The 16,543-nt window shown below is 38.5% G+C and overlaps 1 protein-coding gene across 11 annotated transcripts in view; it reads left to right on the forward strand.

Annotated features, from left to right (window-relative positions):
- LONP2 (lon peptidase 2, peroxisomal) overlaps positions 1 to 16,543 on the forward strand; it is a 119,029-nt gene that overhangs the window by 49,990 nt on the left and 52,496 nt on the right. For 7 of the 11 annotated variants that reach the window (XM_045381787.2, XM_005591856.4, XM_074027190.1 and 4 more), the window contains 2 exons: positions 3,348 to 3,474; positions 6,839 to 6,972. In XM_045381787.2, coding sequence (XP_045237722.1) covers positions 3,348 to 3,474; positions 6,839 to 6,972 — 261 coding nt within the window. The remainder of the gene's footprint in view (positions 1 to 3,347; positions 3,475 to 6,838; positions 6,973 to 16,543) is intronic. The other 4 variants (XR_012428920.1, XR_012428921.1, XR_012428919.1 and 1 more) reach the window with 1 other exon arrangement.

Below are 16,543 nucleotides of genomic sequence, written 5' to 3' on the forward strand. Positions count from 1 at the left end.
TGAGGAATGTATATAAATCAGTTTCTATGTAGCTTCAAAGTCTGGAAGAGCAAAACAGCAAATGTTGACAACAACAATTTCAGATTTAATTTAGCATGAGTGATAATTTTGTGAAAAATAAGACATTCTTTCTTTAACATAATTTCTAAAATTGCAGGCCGTGTGTGGTGGCTCACGCCTGTAATCCCAGCACTCTGGGAGGCCGAGGCGGGTGGATCACTTGAGGTCAGGAATTCGAGACCAGCCTGGCCAATGTGGTGAAACCTCGTCTCTACTAAAAATACAAAAATTAGCCTGGCATGGTGGTGGGCGCCTGTAGTCCCACCTACTCAGGAGGCTGAGGCAGGAGAATCCCTTGAACCTGAGAGGGGAAGGTTGCAGTGAGCCTCACGCCACTGCACTCCAGCCTGGGTGACAGAGTGAAACTCCATCTCAAAAAAAAAAAAAAAAAACTGAATGTTTTCATAAAATCTGGCCTCACTTTTATATTAAAATGCATGCCGCTTTTAAATTCCTCTTGAATCTATCAAATAGTTAAATTTTTTAACTGTCTTCTTCACTGGAGTGTGCAAAATGTATTCCTTCGCTTACTAACACTAGATAAATTATAGCACTTTCACCTTATTTTGATTGCTCAGAATTGTTTTTCCCTGGAAGAGATCAAATATCAGTGAGGTTTTTTTTAATGTAAAGTAGAATCTAAATGTCTTTATTTATTTAATTATTTAGCGACAGAGTCTAGCTCTGTTGCCCAGGCAAGTGCAGTGGCACAATTTTGGCTCACTGCAGCCTCTGCTGCCGAAGTTCAAGTGAGTCTCGTGTGTCAGCCTCCCAAGTAGCTGGGATTACAGGCACTCGCGACCACGCCCAGGTAATTTTTGTATTTTTAGTAGAGACAGGATTTCGCCATGTTGGCTAGTCTGGCTTCGAACTCCTGGCCTCAAGTGATCTGCCTGCCTTGGCCTCCAAAATTGTTGGGATTACAGACGTGAGCCACCATGTCCAACCTAAATGTCTTTTATTTATTTTTTCTTTTTTTGAGACGGAGTCTCACTTTGTCACCCAGGCTGGAATGCAGGGGCACAATCTCGGCTCACTGCAACCTCTGCTTCCTGGTTCAGGCGATTCTCGTGCCTCAGCCTCCCAAGTTGTTGGGACTACGGGTGCGCACCATCACACCTGGCTAATTTTTGCATTTTTAGTAGGGATGGGGTTTCTCCATATTGGCCAGGCTGGTCTTGAACTCCTGACCTTAGGTGATTCACCTGCCTCAGCTTCCCAAAGTGCCGGGATTACAGGCATGAATTGCCACACCCGGCCCTAAATGTCTTTAGATTCTAAATGTAATCTAAATATATTTTTCTAATTAATCTGAAATATATTTTTACTACTAAGTGAGTTATAATTGGATTTCTATTTTTTTTTTTTTTTTTTGAGATGGAGTCTCGCTCTGTTGCCAGGCTGGAGTGCAGTGGTGCGATCTTGGCTCACTACAACCTCTACATCCCAGGTTCAAACAATTCTCTTGCCTCAGCCTCCTGAGTAGCTGAAACTACAGGCGTGCGCTACCACGCCCAGCTAATTTTTGTATTTTTAGTAGAGACAGGGTTTCACCATGTTGGCCAGGATGGTCTCGATGTCTTGACCTCATGATCTACCCGCCTTGGCCTCCCAATATAATTGGATTTCTTCATTATCTGTGAGCATTGCAGGTTCCTATATTTAATTTTAAAATATGGTAGAGTAAAAAGTTAATTGTGTATTTAAAGTCTAAAGTAAATAAGTAATGAGACTCAATTCCCTGGAAACTCCAAGTTACGGCAGAAAACCCTTTAGATAACACTAAATTAAAGTGAATCAGGACAGCTGCTGCAGAGGGGAACATATGATGCCACCTTCTTCCTTTGGCAGATTTAGCTGTCCGATCTTCTAGCTTTCCTGGTGTTTACTAACCTCTTTCCATTCAAAAGGTGCCTTATCAATTCATATTTTTAAGTTTTGCTTGTTAAATGGAAAGGGACGTTAGATGGAATTTTGTCTTACAGGATTTAGAGACAAAGATAATCTATATTTATTCAGGCTATTAAATAAGAACGTAAAGTATTTTAAATATACTGTATATATAAAATACATATATACATATATAAATACATATGCACACATATATAATTACATATACACACACGTTTATATGTACGATCATGTGGAGGGAAAAACCTTTTGTAGGGACATCTTAGGTTTTCTTTTGCTGCTACCATTTATTTTATAGTCATAGTTCTGGAAACAGTATCTTTAGAGCCCTTTTGGAACCCATTGCTTAGTTAATTGACGGGTGTGTGTGTGTTTCAAGTATAGATCAAATTAGGCTAAAAAGAAGCATTTATTTTTCTATTTGAAATTTCAGAGGATTTGAGGATAAAGAGATAATTGTCTCTAAGATTTGAGGTTTTTTCCTCTTTGGGAGATACATCATTTAATCAGAAGACTTTCAAACACTGTGCTTAGTAAATGCTTGTTTTGTTTGTGAAAACATTGGAAATTTTAACAATTATTGATTTAGATCAAATTTCTTTTTTCTTTTTCCTTTTCTTTTTGGAGACAGAGTCTCGAGTCTCTGCTGACCTGGCTAGAGTGCAGTGGCACAATCTCAGCTCATTGCAACCTCCCTCTCCCCAGCTGAAGCAATTCTCGTGCCTCAGCCTCCAGAGTAACTGGGACTACAGACACGCGCAACCACGCCCAGCTAATTTTTTGTATTTTTAGTAGAGACAGGGTTTCGCCATGTTGCCCAGGCTGGTCTCAAACTCCTAAGCTCAAGTGATCTGCCTGCCTCAGCTTCCCAAAGTGCTAGGATTACAGATGTGAGCCAACGTGCCTGGCCAGAATAAATTTCTTTATTGTAATTATAGTCTCATTTGAAATAATACTTAAATGTGTTCTAAATCTAAGATCCATTTAATCTATATTTGATTCATTAAAAAAGCATGGCACTGGCTGGGAGCAGTGGCTCATGCCTGTAATCTCAGCACTTTGGGAGGCTGAGGCTGGTGGATCACTTAAGGCGGGGAGTTTGAGACCAGCCTGGCCAACATGGCAAAGCCCCGTCTCTAGTGAAAATACAGAAATCAACCAGGCATGGTTACGCATGCCTGTAATCCCAACTACTTGGTAGGCTGAGGCTGGAGAATCGCTTGAGCCCGAGAGGTGGAGGTTGTAGTGAGCTGAGATCACGCCACTGCACTCCAGCCTGGGCAACAGAGGGAGACTCTGTCTCTAAAAAAAAAAAAAACGCATGGCATTATGGGAGCCATGTAAATAATTACGAAACAAGATCCCTTCTTTTCCAGGGTATACACAGGAGGAGAAGATAGAGATTGCCCATAGGCACTTGATCCCCAAGCAGCTGGAACAACATGGGCTGACTCCTCAGCAGATTCAAATCCCCCAGGTCACCACTCTTGACATCATCACCAGGTTAGTTAGCCATCCTGAGGCTTCATTAATGAACTCCAGGCACGTTTTGGGTATTTACTGAGTTACCAAACTTAGGACACAGAGTATCAATATTTGAGTTTTTCATCTTTTGAGATAAGCCACAGTCTCCTGAAAAGGAGATTATTTTATTGGCATCCCATAGCATCCGTTTATCTTTCTTCAACAACTTCCAGCAAGTGTTATCATAACTATTGATTTACACCATTCTCTGTACTAGGCAGAAGTTTACAGAGAAACCATTTGGAATATTGTTATAGCTAAAGCTGAAATTTATGCTTTGCCACAATAGCAATATAAGGGGTTAATCTGATCATTTAAAAACCAAATACGTGGCAAATATAGAGACACTTTTTATGCCCAGGATCTTGAAAGTTTTTGAATTCTAAGAGGTGATATGCTACTTTCAGATAATCTGATATAAGTTACTCAGTTTTCTTTTCTTCTGTTTGGCTGAGAGATTTTTTAAATCCTTGGAATTTTGATCTTCAGAATTAACACTGGAACAATAGAGAAGGTGCCTTCCCCAGTTTACTACCAAATGCTTAAGCCTGTAGCAAGCAGTGTGTAAATTATCTGAATAGAGTATTGCTTAGTCTAATGTACAGATTCCCTGTTTGAATGGAAAATATACCCTGTTGAGAATTTATATCCACCACAGCCTCTTACAGTTTTCCTGGCTCAGTATTACAGATCCATTGCATCATCCAGCAAGTCATGTCAGGCTGCCAAGCTCGAGTCATGTGGCCCTTTTCTAGTAACTACTGTTTTTAAGAGATGTAAAGTATTTCTCTATTTTGAACTTTGACTTAGAGTTTGGCCAGACTGTCTTTTGATCTGTGCGTTCTTATGGGTCTATATAGATTTATATACAAAACAGTAAGACTAAATCTTACCTGGGGATTCCTTTTCTTAATTTGTTTTGTGATTTATGGTGTGGATAATGCCAGGAGAAATAAATTAAGTGACTTATATGCCTGAGTCTTCCAACAATATCATTATTCCAGATAACACTCATGATGCCTTTGGGTAACTTTCAATAAGTCATTAAGCTTTTTGATAGCTTCCCCATCTGTAAAATATGAGGGATGGAGAAAAACCCAGAGTTTATCTGAATAATAATGATTCTGAAGAGTGATCATTATTTATATTTCCCAATTGTTGCCTGGAGAACTATTTCTTTTTTTATATATACTTGTTAACTCAAAATATCAGATCTTAAAAGCTATGGACATAAGGAAATACTGAGCAGTTTTGTTAGTTTTGATATTGTTTTTAAAAACAGCACAAGTATGTACTACTCCAGGCACGTTTTGGGTATTTAGTGAGTTACCAAACTTAGGACATAGAGTATCAATATTTGAGTTTTTCATCTTTTGAGGTATGTCACAGTCATAGACCCTAATGTTCTAGTCTTTCTTGTCTCCTAGTATAACTCACCTACTTGAATACTTCCAGTCCCAGTATGCTTAATGCTAGCTAATCACTACCTCTTCATGGGTAATTCTAATTGTAACAAAGATAATTATTTTTATTATTTTTTTAAGACAGGTTCTCATGCTGTTACTCAGGCTGGAGTGCAGTGGCGTGATCTTGGCTCACGGCAGCCTCTGCCTCCCAGGCTCAAGCCATCTTCCCGCCTAATCCCCCAAGTAGCTGGGACCACAGGCGCATGCCGGGCATGATGGTGTGCACCTGTAATCCCAGCTACTCAGGAGTCTGAGGAAGGGGAATTGCTGGAACCAGGGAGGTGGAGGTTGCAGTGAGTCGAGATCGTGCCGCTGCACTTCAGCCTGGGCAACAGAGTGAGACTCCGTCTTTAAAAAAAAAAAAAAAAAAAATTAGAGATGGGGTCTCACCATCTTGGCGAGGCTGGCCTGGAACTCCTGAGCTCAAGTGATAATTGTTACAAAGATATTCTTTCTGTTCACTTTTCTATAATTTTCTTCTTCTGCCTTATATGAGCACCTGGAATCTAAGTGTAATTCCTCCTTGTACAGCCCTTCTGACATTAAAATAAAATACTATCAGGTGTGCAGGCTAAGCGTTCTCTTCTTCAAGCTAACCATTCCTCTCCTCTGTACCGTTCCTCTTGATGTAGTTTCAAGACTTCCTAATTAGTCTTCTTCTGAAAGAATCCTATATATCAATGTGTCTTAAAATTAAACACCCAGAGTTGAACACAGTGTTTCAGATAGAGTCTAAACAGTTCATGGTATAGGAAGATCATGCTTTTCTTATTCTGACTATATTATTTTATGACTGTATCTCTAGATTCTTAGCTTTTTAAAGATTATTCTCTTCCCTTTTTCAGTGAATTTCACTAAGCTTGGCATATCCTATTTTGTATTTATAGAGCTGAATTTTTTAAAGCCCAAATGTAGAAGTTGTTAAGATGCCTCCCTGTTTCCTCCCTTATTGAAATTATGTATAGTTGCATAATATAGACTTTATATCCTTCTGTACCTTTGACTGAAATGAGTTTTAGTGTTTAGCTAAGAGCTTTTTATCTGTCTTTTCTCAGAACTTTTAAAATCTGCTTTCGTAAAGTCTACAGTGTATGTCTGACTTAATCAAATGTATGGCTTAGTCAAATCCAATTCTTCAGATAAAACTGCATTCTCCACCTGATCCTGTCCATTCAGGTCCATTCAAAACTAAATGGCCAAAAATGGTTTCACTGTATAATGGTCTGTGGAATGTCTTAATGGAGTTTGATTCTAATGTACATGTGTTTAAAGCAGCTCTGCTTAACCACACGTAGAGTCTTTTTCACAGTGTCACAGTGCTTTCATCACTTAGCATACCTTCTTCCTTTAGAAATCTTCACAATGAAAATACACTGAAGAAAGGTGGTTAGCAAAGTGCCTAGTGAAAACCAGATTTCTGTCTCAGATTTGTTTTTGTTTTAGTTCCACAAAGAGCACAATTTTTCTTACTCTTTCAGCAATATTTCAAATACAATAAATTTATCTAGAATTTTCCTAAATTGACAAATTTTGTTTAAGAAAACTCTTCAACAAATTACCGAGGAGTAAATGGTTTTTTTATATGGTGCCAAGTTTACTTTGGCAATGTAAATTGAACTAGAACTAGGGTTCATTTTTAAGTGTAGGATTATAATTCAAAATAATCTGTATAAAGGACATTGTTGTAGCTGAAAATACATCAGAGTACTGAAGAAATAACAATAATGAGGAGTTTTAAGTGTGGAAAAGCTAGTATTCAAGAAAGGGTAATGAACTTGTAAATGTACACCGTTTCCTTACTAAAAATGTTAATCACATTACTTCTATTTTTTTAGGTGGTGTATAGTCAAAAATAATATATTTTTCTTTGATGACAGGTATACCAGAGAGGCAGGGGTTCGTTCTCTGGATAGAAAACTTGGGGCCATTTGCCGAGCTGTGGCCGTGAAGGTGGCAGAAGGACAGCATAAGGAAGCCAAGTTGGATCGTTCTGATGTGACTGAGAGAGAAGGTTGGTGACCTTGTTCTGGCATTCTCAGGCCTAGTGGCTAGGAATGAGTGACAGAAGAAGGTTGGGTATGGAGGGGAAGGTGTTGGGTAGTCCTTGGAGCAGTGACACACATGACTCCACTGTTAAATGCATCCAGTAAGTAATACCTTAATGTTTCAACATGTTTCATCAAGAGGATTGTCTTTTACAAATAGCACAGTTTTAACTGGAGTAATACTCAATATGAATGCTTTGAGGATATAGGAACTGTATTAGGGTTCACTAGAGGGATAAGACTAATAGGATAGATGTGTATATGAAGAAGAGTTTAAGCAGTATTGACTCACACAATCACATGGTGAAGTCCCACAGTAGGCCATCTGCAGACTGAGGAGCAAGGAAGTCATTCCGAGTTCCAAAACCTCAAAAGTAGGGAAGCTGACAGTGCAGCCTTCAGTCTGTGGCTGAAGCCCCAAGAGCCCCTGGCAAACCACTGGTAGATTCTAGAGTCCAAAAGTTGAAGAACTTCGAGTCCGATATTCGAGGGCAAGAAGCATCCAGCACGGGAGGAAGCTGAAGGCCAGAAGAATCAGCAAGTCTGATCCTTCCAACTTCTTTTGTCTGCTTTATTGTAGCCATGCTGGAAGCTGATTAGATGATGCCCACTCAGATTGAGGGTGGGTCTGCCTCTCTCAGTCCACTGACTCACATGTTAATCTCCTTTGACAATATCCTCACAGACACACTGGAACAATACTTTGCATCCTTCAGTCCAAACAAGTTGACACTCAATATTAACCATCACAGTAACTTTCTCCAGATGTATAATGATGGTGTATATTATGTATGGGTTCTGGTGTTATCTTATTTCTTTCTGACCCAGATAGTTAAGTCTTTAAATAATTCATAACATAAAAAGTTTTTACAACGTTAGAAAATCCATGCTGTTCAAGTACTGCAAGGGCAGACCTTTGTACTCTGGAATAGCTCCATGTGTAATAATTTTTCACACATTTTCTTTTACAGATAAACAAATAAATGTAATTATTATTTAAAAAATTATTGTGGAGGTGTTCTATTACTGTAATCAATCAAATGTGGACGTTCCTTTGGTACCCACTTAAAATATTTTAACTGGCCGGGCACAGTGGCTCATGCCTTTGATCCCAGCACTTTGGAAGGTTGAAGTGGGCAGATCACTTGAGGTCAGGAGTTTGAAAACAGCCTAGCCAACATGGTGAAACCCCATCTCTACTAAAAATACAAAAATTAGCCGGCCGTAGTGGCAGGCATCTGTAGTCCCAGCTACTCCGGAGGTTGAGGCAGGAGAATCGCTTGAGCCCAAAAGTCAAGAGGTTGCAGTGAGCAAAGATCATGCAACTGCACTCCATCTAGGCAACAGAGTGAGACTCCATCTCAAAAAAATAAATAAGTAAATAAAATAAAATGTTTTAATTTCTTGCCCCAGAACTGTAAGGGGTCTCAGTTCATCATATCATGCTGTTATGCAGTTTGCCAAAATTTGCTTTAACAAACATGAGTTGGCCAGGCGTGGTGGCTCAAGCCTGTAATCCCAGCACTTTGGGAGGCCGAGGCGGGTGGATCACGAGGTCAAGAGATCGAGACCATCCTGGCTAACACGGTGAAACCCCGTCTCTACTAAAAATACAAAAAACTAGCCGGGCGTGGTGGCGGGCGCCTGTAGTCCCAGCTACTCGGAGGCTGAGGCGGGAGAATGGCGTGAACCCGGGAGGCGGAGCTTGCAGTGAGCCGAAATCGCGCCACTGCACTCCAGCCTGGGCGACAGAGCAAGACTCCGTCTCAAAAAAAAAAAAAAAAAGTTGTAGGGAATTGACAGTTCCTTTCATAGTAAAGAGATTTATTAGATTTTTCTACCATTTTCATAGCTCTTTCAAGAAAGAAGTTGGATGACTATGATTAAAGAACCCTAATTTATGGTGTGCCCAGTTGAACAGACACAGCCAAACGTCTTTCTTGTTTTTCTATCAGTTGCTGAACACAGTGCATTTTACAGCAGTAGCATGAGTCAGCTTTCACAGAATCCTCCTGTGGCCAGTCCAGTGCTTCACCCCTGCACCCCCGTGCCTGGAACCTCACTGGTTCATTTTCTCCAGAGAGTAAAGCTCCTATCTTCTGTTGGATTGGAGGGAGGCAGTGCCTTCATTATGTGGAGTAGGAATAGAGGTAGTGAGTTCTAATTGTTTTTTATCCAGACTTTAAAACTTTTGCTTTATTTTTATTATTTTTATTTTATTTTATTTTTCGAGAGAGAGTCTCGCTCTGTCGTCCAGGCTGGAGTGCAGTGGCACAATCTTGGCTCACTGCAACCTCCACCTCCCAGGTTCAAGCGATTCTCCTGCCTCAGCCTCCCCGGTAGCTGGGACTATAGACGTACGCCACCATGCCCGGCTAATTTTTGTATTTTTAGTAGAGACAGGGTTTCACCATGTTGGCCAGGCTGGTCTTGAACTGCTGACCTCAGGTGATCTGCCCACCTCAGCCTCCCAAAGTGCTGGGATTACAGGTGTGAGCCACTGTGCCTAGGTTTATTTTTATTTTTTATTTTGACTCTGCCTTGGGAGAATCTAGAAAACTTTTGCCTTTTGTCCCACTCTTCACCCATGCTTTCAGGGCTACCTTGAATTTCTTGGCTTTTGGAGACTTTTAAGACCCACATCAACTTCTTGTTCTCTACCTCTAGCCCCACAGACATTGAAGTTTCTGCTTTGTCTAGCCTGTTCAGTGTTTGTTACTTTTTGTCCATGTACTTTTTGTTTTCCAAAATTTTGTCAGTATCTGTCAGCTGTTGTCTTCTTTCTCATTTTTTTTGTTCTTGTGAGTTTATATATTTTTTATTTCTTAATTGTCATTTTTTTTTTTTTTTTTTTTTTTTTTTTTTTTTTTTTTTGAGACGGAGTCTCGCTCTGTCGCCCAGGCTGGAGTGCAGTGGCGCGATCTCGGCTCACTGCAAGCTCCGCCTCCCGGGTTCACGCCATTCTCCTGCCTCAGCCTCCCGAGTAGCTGGGACTACAGGCGCCCACAACCGCGCCCGGCTAATTTTTTGTATTTTTAGTAGAGACGGGGTTTCACCGTGGTCTCGATCTCCTGACCTTGTGATCCGCCCGCCTCGGCCTCCCAAAGTGCTGGGATTACAGGCGTGAGCCACCGCGCCCGGCCTTTAATTGTCATTTTAATACGATTTGGACAGGAAGTATAAATGCATGCCCAGACTACCATTTATAGAAATTTGAATTAAAAAAAAAAATGTCCTAGATGGAGGGAGTACCTATCAAGGGTGGAAATCACTGGTATAGATGACAGTGACAGTGGAGAACTGAGGTCTATAAAAGTTAAGACCTAGATCTAGATGCTCCTGAATTTCTCCTTTTTATTCTTAACAACACTTCCTTTGTGCTGTGATCTCAAGCAGCTGAGCCTATGTCTTTTGGTTTTTGTCTGATATAACAGAAGGTAGAGGATGAAATAAATGAGTTTATTAGGTAACACATTTTGAAAATTGTGTTTAAGATTTAGACGATGTATTTTAGAATTAATACATTCAGAGGAATTCATTGTCAAGGGAAACTTTTGTATAGTTATATATTGCTTGATGTTTATACATACATCCATTAGCATATTTCTAATAATATCTTTAATTATACTAGCTATTTTAAAATAACCCACAAATACTCAAGGAATTGTTCAGTTTGTGAACTGTGTGAGAACTACAGTTTTTCATAGTAACATTTATTTGTGTGGTTTTTAAAATAGGTGATCACAGAACATCTTCTAAATGATAAGACAGTTAAGCAGATTTGCTTAGTTAAGATATCACCAAGAGCATCCAGATGAACAGAATAAATACTTGTCTCTTGGAGATGATTTTGGGTGTAGTCTTTACTAGAGGCACAGGTATGAACTCCAAGTTGGCTCTAATATTATGAGATACCCTTGAGTAAATAACAGCCATTCTCTAGACCTTAGTAGAATGATTATTAGGTGTCCTGAATTGGTGTTTATGACCTCAACCAAACCAAAAGAATAATTTCTACAAAAGAGTCTGTGTTAGGTTTTCATAGCACCAAGTTCAAATGGAGCTTAGTAATGAAAAGATTCTCATTAAGAAATGAATTATTTAAAATTAGAGTATAAAACAAGACAGTTGTTTTAGAAACTTCAAGTAATACAGTGTGGGAATTATTTTTAATGTTAAAAATAAAGCTTTCCTAATTCAAGCACGAGAGACTGAAAAAAAAATAATAATAATAAGGCGAACTTGGAGTTACTGCCAGGAAGAAAAGTAATTTTAGGCCACAAGCTTCAAAACAGGCAGAAACCTCCAGTGTATCAAACTTTCTGGAATAGGCCCAGAAGCACTAATCTGTGAACAGTTGTCTTTGTATCTGTGGGGTCTTAACTGGCAGTTAAAGAGACTAAATAATAGCAGGGAGTTTAAAAAGCAGGTGAGATTTAGAGTTGACCAATCTGTGTTAGAGGAGGAACATTTTTGGTTTCAGTCACTTACCTATAAAGTATGAGAATTATTTCTTTGAAAGAATGCTGCCTCTGTTTTTCTGCATGTTGTTAGTATTTTCTGAATTGCCCTTTTCCTTTCTAGGGTATTTGTTGGATTGAGGGATTAATTGGATTACATGACTACAGTTTTATTCTGCTTTTTGCCTGCCTTTTGCCAAGAAAGACACAAATCTTCCATGTACTTAATTTTGCACACTTGGGTGTTTCTAAACAGGGTAAATGTTCATTTAAGTACCCATGTATCATATATATTCAATTTATATCTAGCAAGATTTTTCCTCAAAAACTATCCTAAGCAAAGAAGGATTTATATTATAATCAGTCCTTATAAAGTTTCTCATAATACACTGCATTCTCAATTACTTAATTTTTGAAGAACATAGTATTTGAGGAAGTTACATTAAACAGAAAGAACCTTGGTAGATACCAGTTTCTGATTATTCTCATAGAAGTCACCTGAAAACTTGGTTAGAAAAAAAAGACAAAATTGATACAAATTTAACAGTTATTCATGAAGTGTGTAAATGTTGTGTTATTCCATTTTGCTGTGCTATACACAAATACTTAAGGCTGGGTAACTTATAAAGAAAAGAGGTTTGTTTGGGTCAGAGTTCTGCAGCCTCTATAAGAGGCACAGTGCCAGCTTATAAGGTGAGGCCTTAGGTAGCTTATGATGGAAGACAAAGGGAGAGCAGGCATGTCACATGGTGAGAGAGGGAGCAAGAGAAAAAGGTGAAAGAGCCAGGGACCTTTTAACAACCAGCTGTCATGTGAACTCATTACTATGGGGAAGGCACCAAGCCGTTTATCAAGGATGTGCCCCTGTGACCCAAACACCTCCCAGTAGTCCCCCTCCAACAATGGGAAACAAAGCTATAGTAATCAAAACAGCATGGTACTGGTATAAAAATAGACACATAGATCCATGGAACAGAATGCAGAAACTAGAAATAAAGCCACAAATCTACAGCCGACTGATCTTTGGCAAAGTAGACAAAAACGTACACTGGGAAAGGACAACCTATTCAGTAAATGGTGCTGAGAAAATTGGATAGCCATAGGCAGAAAGAATGAAACTGAACCACTCTCTCTCTTATTTTATATAAAAATCAACTTAAGAGGCTGGGTGCAGTGGCTCACCTGTAATCCCAGAACTTTGGGAGGCTTAGGTGGGCAGATCACTTGAGGTCAGGAGTTCGAGACCAGCCTGGCCAAAATGGTGAAACCCCGTCTCTACTGAAAATACAAAAATTAGCCGGGCATGGTGGCACACGCCTATAGTCCCAGCTACTCAGGAGGCTGAGACAGGAGAATCACTTGAACCCAGGAGGTGGAGGTTGCAGTGAGCCAAGATTACACCATTGCACTCCAGCCTGGGCATCGCAGCAAGACTCTGTCTCAAAAAAAAAAAAAAAAAAAAAAAATCAACTCAAGACAGATTAAAGACTTAAATGTAAAATCCAAAACTAAAACATACTAGAAGAAAATCTAGAAAAAATTCTTCTGGACATTGCCCTAGACAAAGAATTCATGACTAAGACCTCAGAAGCAAAAGCAATAAAACCAAAAGTAGACAAATGAGACTTAATTAAACTAAAAAGCTTTTTGTACAGCAAAAGAAATAATCAACAGAGTAAACAGACAACTTGCAGAATAAGCAAAAATGTTTGCAAACTGCATATCCAAAAGACCAATACCCAGAATCTACAAGCAACTCAGGCAACTCAACAGCAGCAACAACAACCACCACCACCCAAATAACCCTATTTAAAAGTAGGCAAAGGACATGAAAGACATTTTTCAAAAGAAGACATACAAGTGGCCAACAAGCATTTGAAAAAATGCTCAATATCACTAATCATCAGAAAAACGAAAAATCTACAAGATATCATCTTATACCAGTCAAAACAGCTATTTTTAGAAAGTCAAAAAATATGATGTTGGTGAGGATGTGGAGAAAAGGGAGTGCTTATATAGTGTTGGGAGAAATGTAAATTAGTACCACCTCTATGGAAAACATATGGAGAGTTCTCAAAGAACAAAAAATAGAACCGTCATTTGATCCAGCAATCCCACTACTGGGCATATACCCAGAGGAAAAGAATTCATTATGTCAAAAAGATAACCTGCGCACATATGTTTGTTTTATCCGATATAAAAAGTCTGTTTTATCTGGTATAAAAAGAATGGAATCATGCCTTTTGCAGCAATATGGATGAAATTGAAAGCCATGACAATAACTCAGAAATTCAAATACTGAATATTCTCATTTATAAGTGGAAGCCAAATAATGTGGACATGTGAACATAGAGTGTGGTATAATAGATACAAGCATGAGCTACCGTGCCCAGCCTCAGAAAATTTAATTTCCCTCTTACTTTTGTCATTGACCCAAAGGTTGTCCAGGAGCATGTTGTTTAATTTACATGTGTTTGTATATTTTTGAGAGTTTCTCTTCAGATTGATTTTTAGTTTTATTCTATTGTGTGAAGATACTTGATATGATTTTGATTTTTTTTTAATTTGTTGAGACTTGTTTGTGGCCTGACGTTTGGCCTGTCTTGGAGAATGTCCCATGTGCTAATGAGAAAAATGTATCTTTTGTGGTTGTTGGGTAGGATGTTCTGTAAATGTCTGTTAGGTCCATTTGGTTTTAAGTTCAGCGTTTCTTTGTTGACTTTCTGTCTGTCTCAGTGATCTATTACTGCTCTCAGTGGGGTGTTGGAAGTCCCGCATTATTATTATATTGCTATCTGTCTCTTTTCTTAGGCCTAGTAGTATTTGTTTTATTAATCTGGTACTCCAGTTTTGGCAGTATATACTTAGGATTATTATGTCTTCTTGTTGAATTGATCCCTATGTCATTATATATATATATATATATTTTTTTTTTTTTTAAACTATTGTTTATTTAAAGTCTGTTTTATCTAATGTAAGTATTGTTACTCCTGCTTGCTTTTGGCTTCTTTTTGCATGGAACATTTTTCCACCCCTTTACCTTCAGTCTGTGTGTCTTTAACAGTAAGGCAAATGTCTTGTAAGCAGCATATAGTTGTTGTTGTTGTTTTTTTTTTTTTTTTTTTTTAATGACAATGAAAAATTTTATTACACCTTTTCTAGGAAATAACACAACTAGGCCAAAACCACAAAATTAATGATTTAAAATATTTGAAAAACATCATTAAAAATATCGATCTTATTAATAATTAAAAAACAAGAAAATAACAATTATGTACTACCCATTTTTTAACTGCATGTGGAACACCTACCAAAACTGACATTACTGTGGGGCATATTTCCTGATCTGTATTGAGGGAACAGGATGTATTCATTTTGCAATGATTTTTGAGCTATACACTTATAAGATGGACACTTAGTTGATGGGGGCAGCACGCCAACATGGCACAGGTATACATATGTAACAAACCTGCACGTTATCCACATGTACCCTAGAACTTAAAGTATAATAAAAAAATAAAAATAAAAAGGCTAAATAAAAAAAAATATGTAAAGCAGGTAAACTGAACACATGTATTTATGTATTAATATTAATACAACTATTAACTCATGGTGAATAGTATAATGTGTGAGAAAGCAAAAGTGGGTGAGAAATTTTCAAAAAATGAAAATGGGAAGCACATGGATGTGTATGACAACTGATTTTGCAAAGCAAAGAGATATAGAACCCAACTGATTACAGAGGAAGAAGTGAACAAGAAACCATGCAATTCTGCTAAGTCAGAAAGTTTCATGTATTTAAGGCAGCTGAAACTCAGGAAGAGGGGATGATATCGTGTGGAACTCAAAACAGGAGATTTCTTGAAAGTCAATGTGCAGAGATTCACTCCTCATCACCACAGAGGCAGGTGATTATTATTATATACTTTATTGTTGTTTTTTAATCCATTGCACCAATTTATATCTTTGAAGTGGTGCATTCAAGGTTAATACTGATGCATGAGGTTTTATTCCAGTCATAATGTTAATTGCTATCTAGGTGCTTTGTAGATTTTTTTTTTTTTTTTTTTTTTAGGAGGAGTCTTGAGTCTTACTCTGTCACCCAGGCTGGGGTGCAATGGCACGATCTTGGCTCACTACAACCTCCACCTCCCGAGTTCAAGTGATTCCTGTGCCTCAGCCTCCCAAGTAGCTGGAATTACAGGCACATGCCACCATGCCTGACTAATTTTTGTATTTTTAGTACAGGTGGGATTTTGCCATGTTGGCCAGGCTGGTCTCGAACTCCTGACCTCAGGTGATCCTCCCGCCTTGGCCCTGAAGTGCTGGGATTACAGGCATGAGCCAGCATGACCAGCCAGCTTTGTAGATTCTTTGTTTTTTATTCTTGCTTTGTGGTCTTCTGGAGTTCTGTCATGTTGCCCTTTGATTTCTTTCTTTTCCTTATTTGTATAATTGTTTCATAAAACTTGTGAGTTTCATGTGTTTTTATGATAGAGTATCAACCTTTTGTTCCCATGTTTAGAACTTCTTTAAGCATTTCTCATAGGACCAATCTAGTGGTGATGCATTACCTAATTTGCTTGTCTGGGAAACACTTTATTTCTCCTTCATTTGTGAAGGTTACACTAGCAGGATACAAAATTTGAGTTTGACCATTTTCTTTAAGCACTTTGAAAATGGAATCCCGGTCTTTTCTAGCTTCTAAAGTTTCTGCTGAGAAGTCCACTGTTAGTTTGATGAAGTTTCCTGTATAAGTGACTAGACACTTTTATTGTATTTAGGGATTTTTCCTTCACATTGAACTTAGCCTGATGACTAGCTGCCATGGTGGGATCCTTCTCGCAATGTATTTGGCTGGAGTTCGTTGAGCCTCTTGTATCTGGATTTCTAGATCCTTTGCTAGACTAGGGAAGGTTTTCTCAATTTTGTTCTCAAATAGGTTTTCTGAAATTTTTGCTTTTTCTTCTCCACTAGGAATACCTATGATTCATAGGTTCCAATGTCTTATGTAATTCCTTACTTCTCAGAGGTTCTACTCATTTTTTAAAATTCTTTTCTCTTCTTTTTTTTTGTC

This window comes from Macaca fascicularis, chromosome 20 (assembly GCF_037993035.2).
Source record: "Macaca fascicularis isolate 582-1 chromosome 20, T2T-MFA8v1.1".
In the NCBI taxonomy this organism is placed as follows: Eukaryota; Metazoa; Chordata; class Mammalia; order Primates; family Cercopithecidae; genus Macaca; species Macaca fascicularis.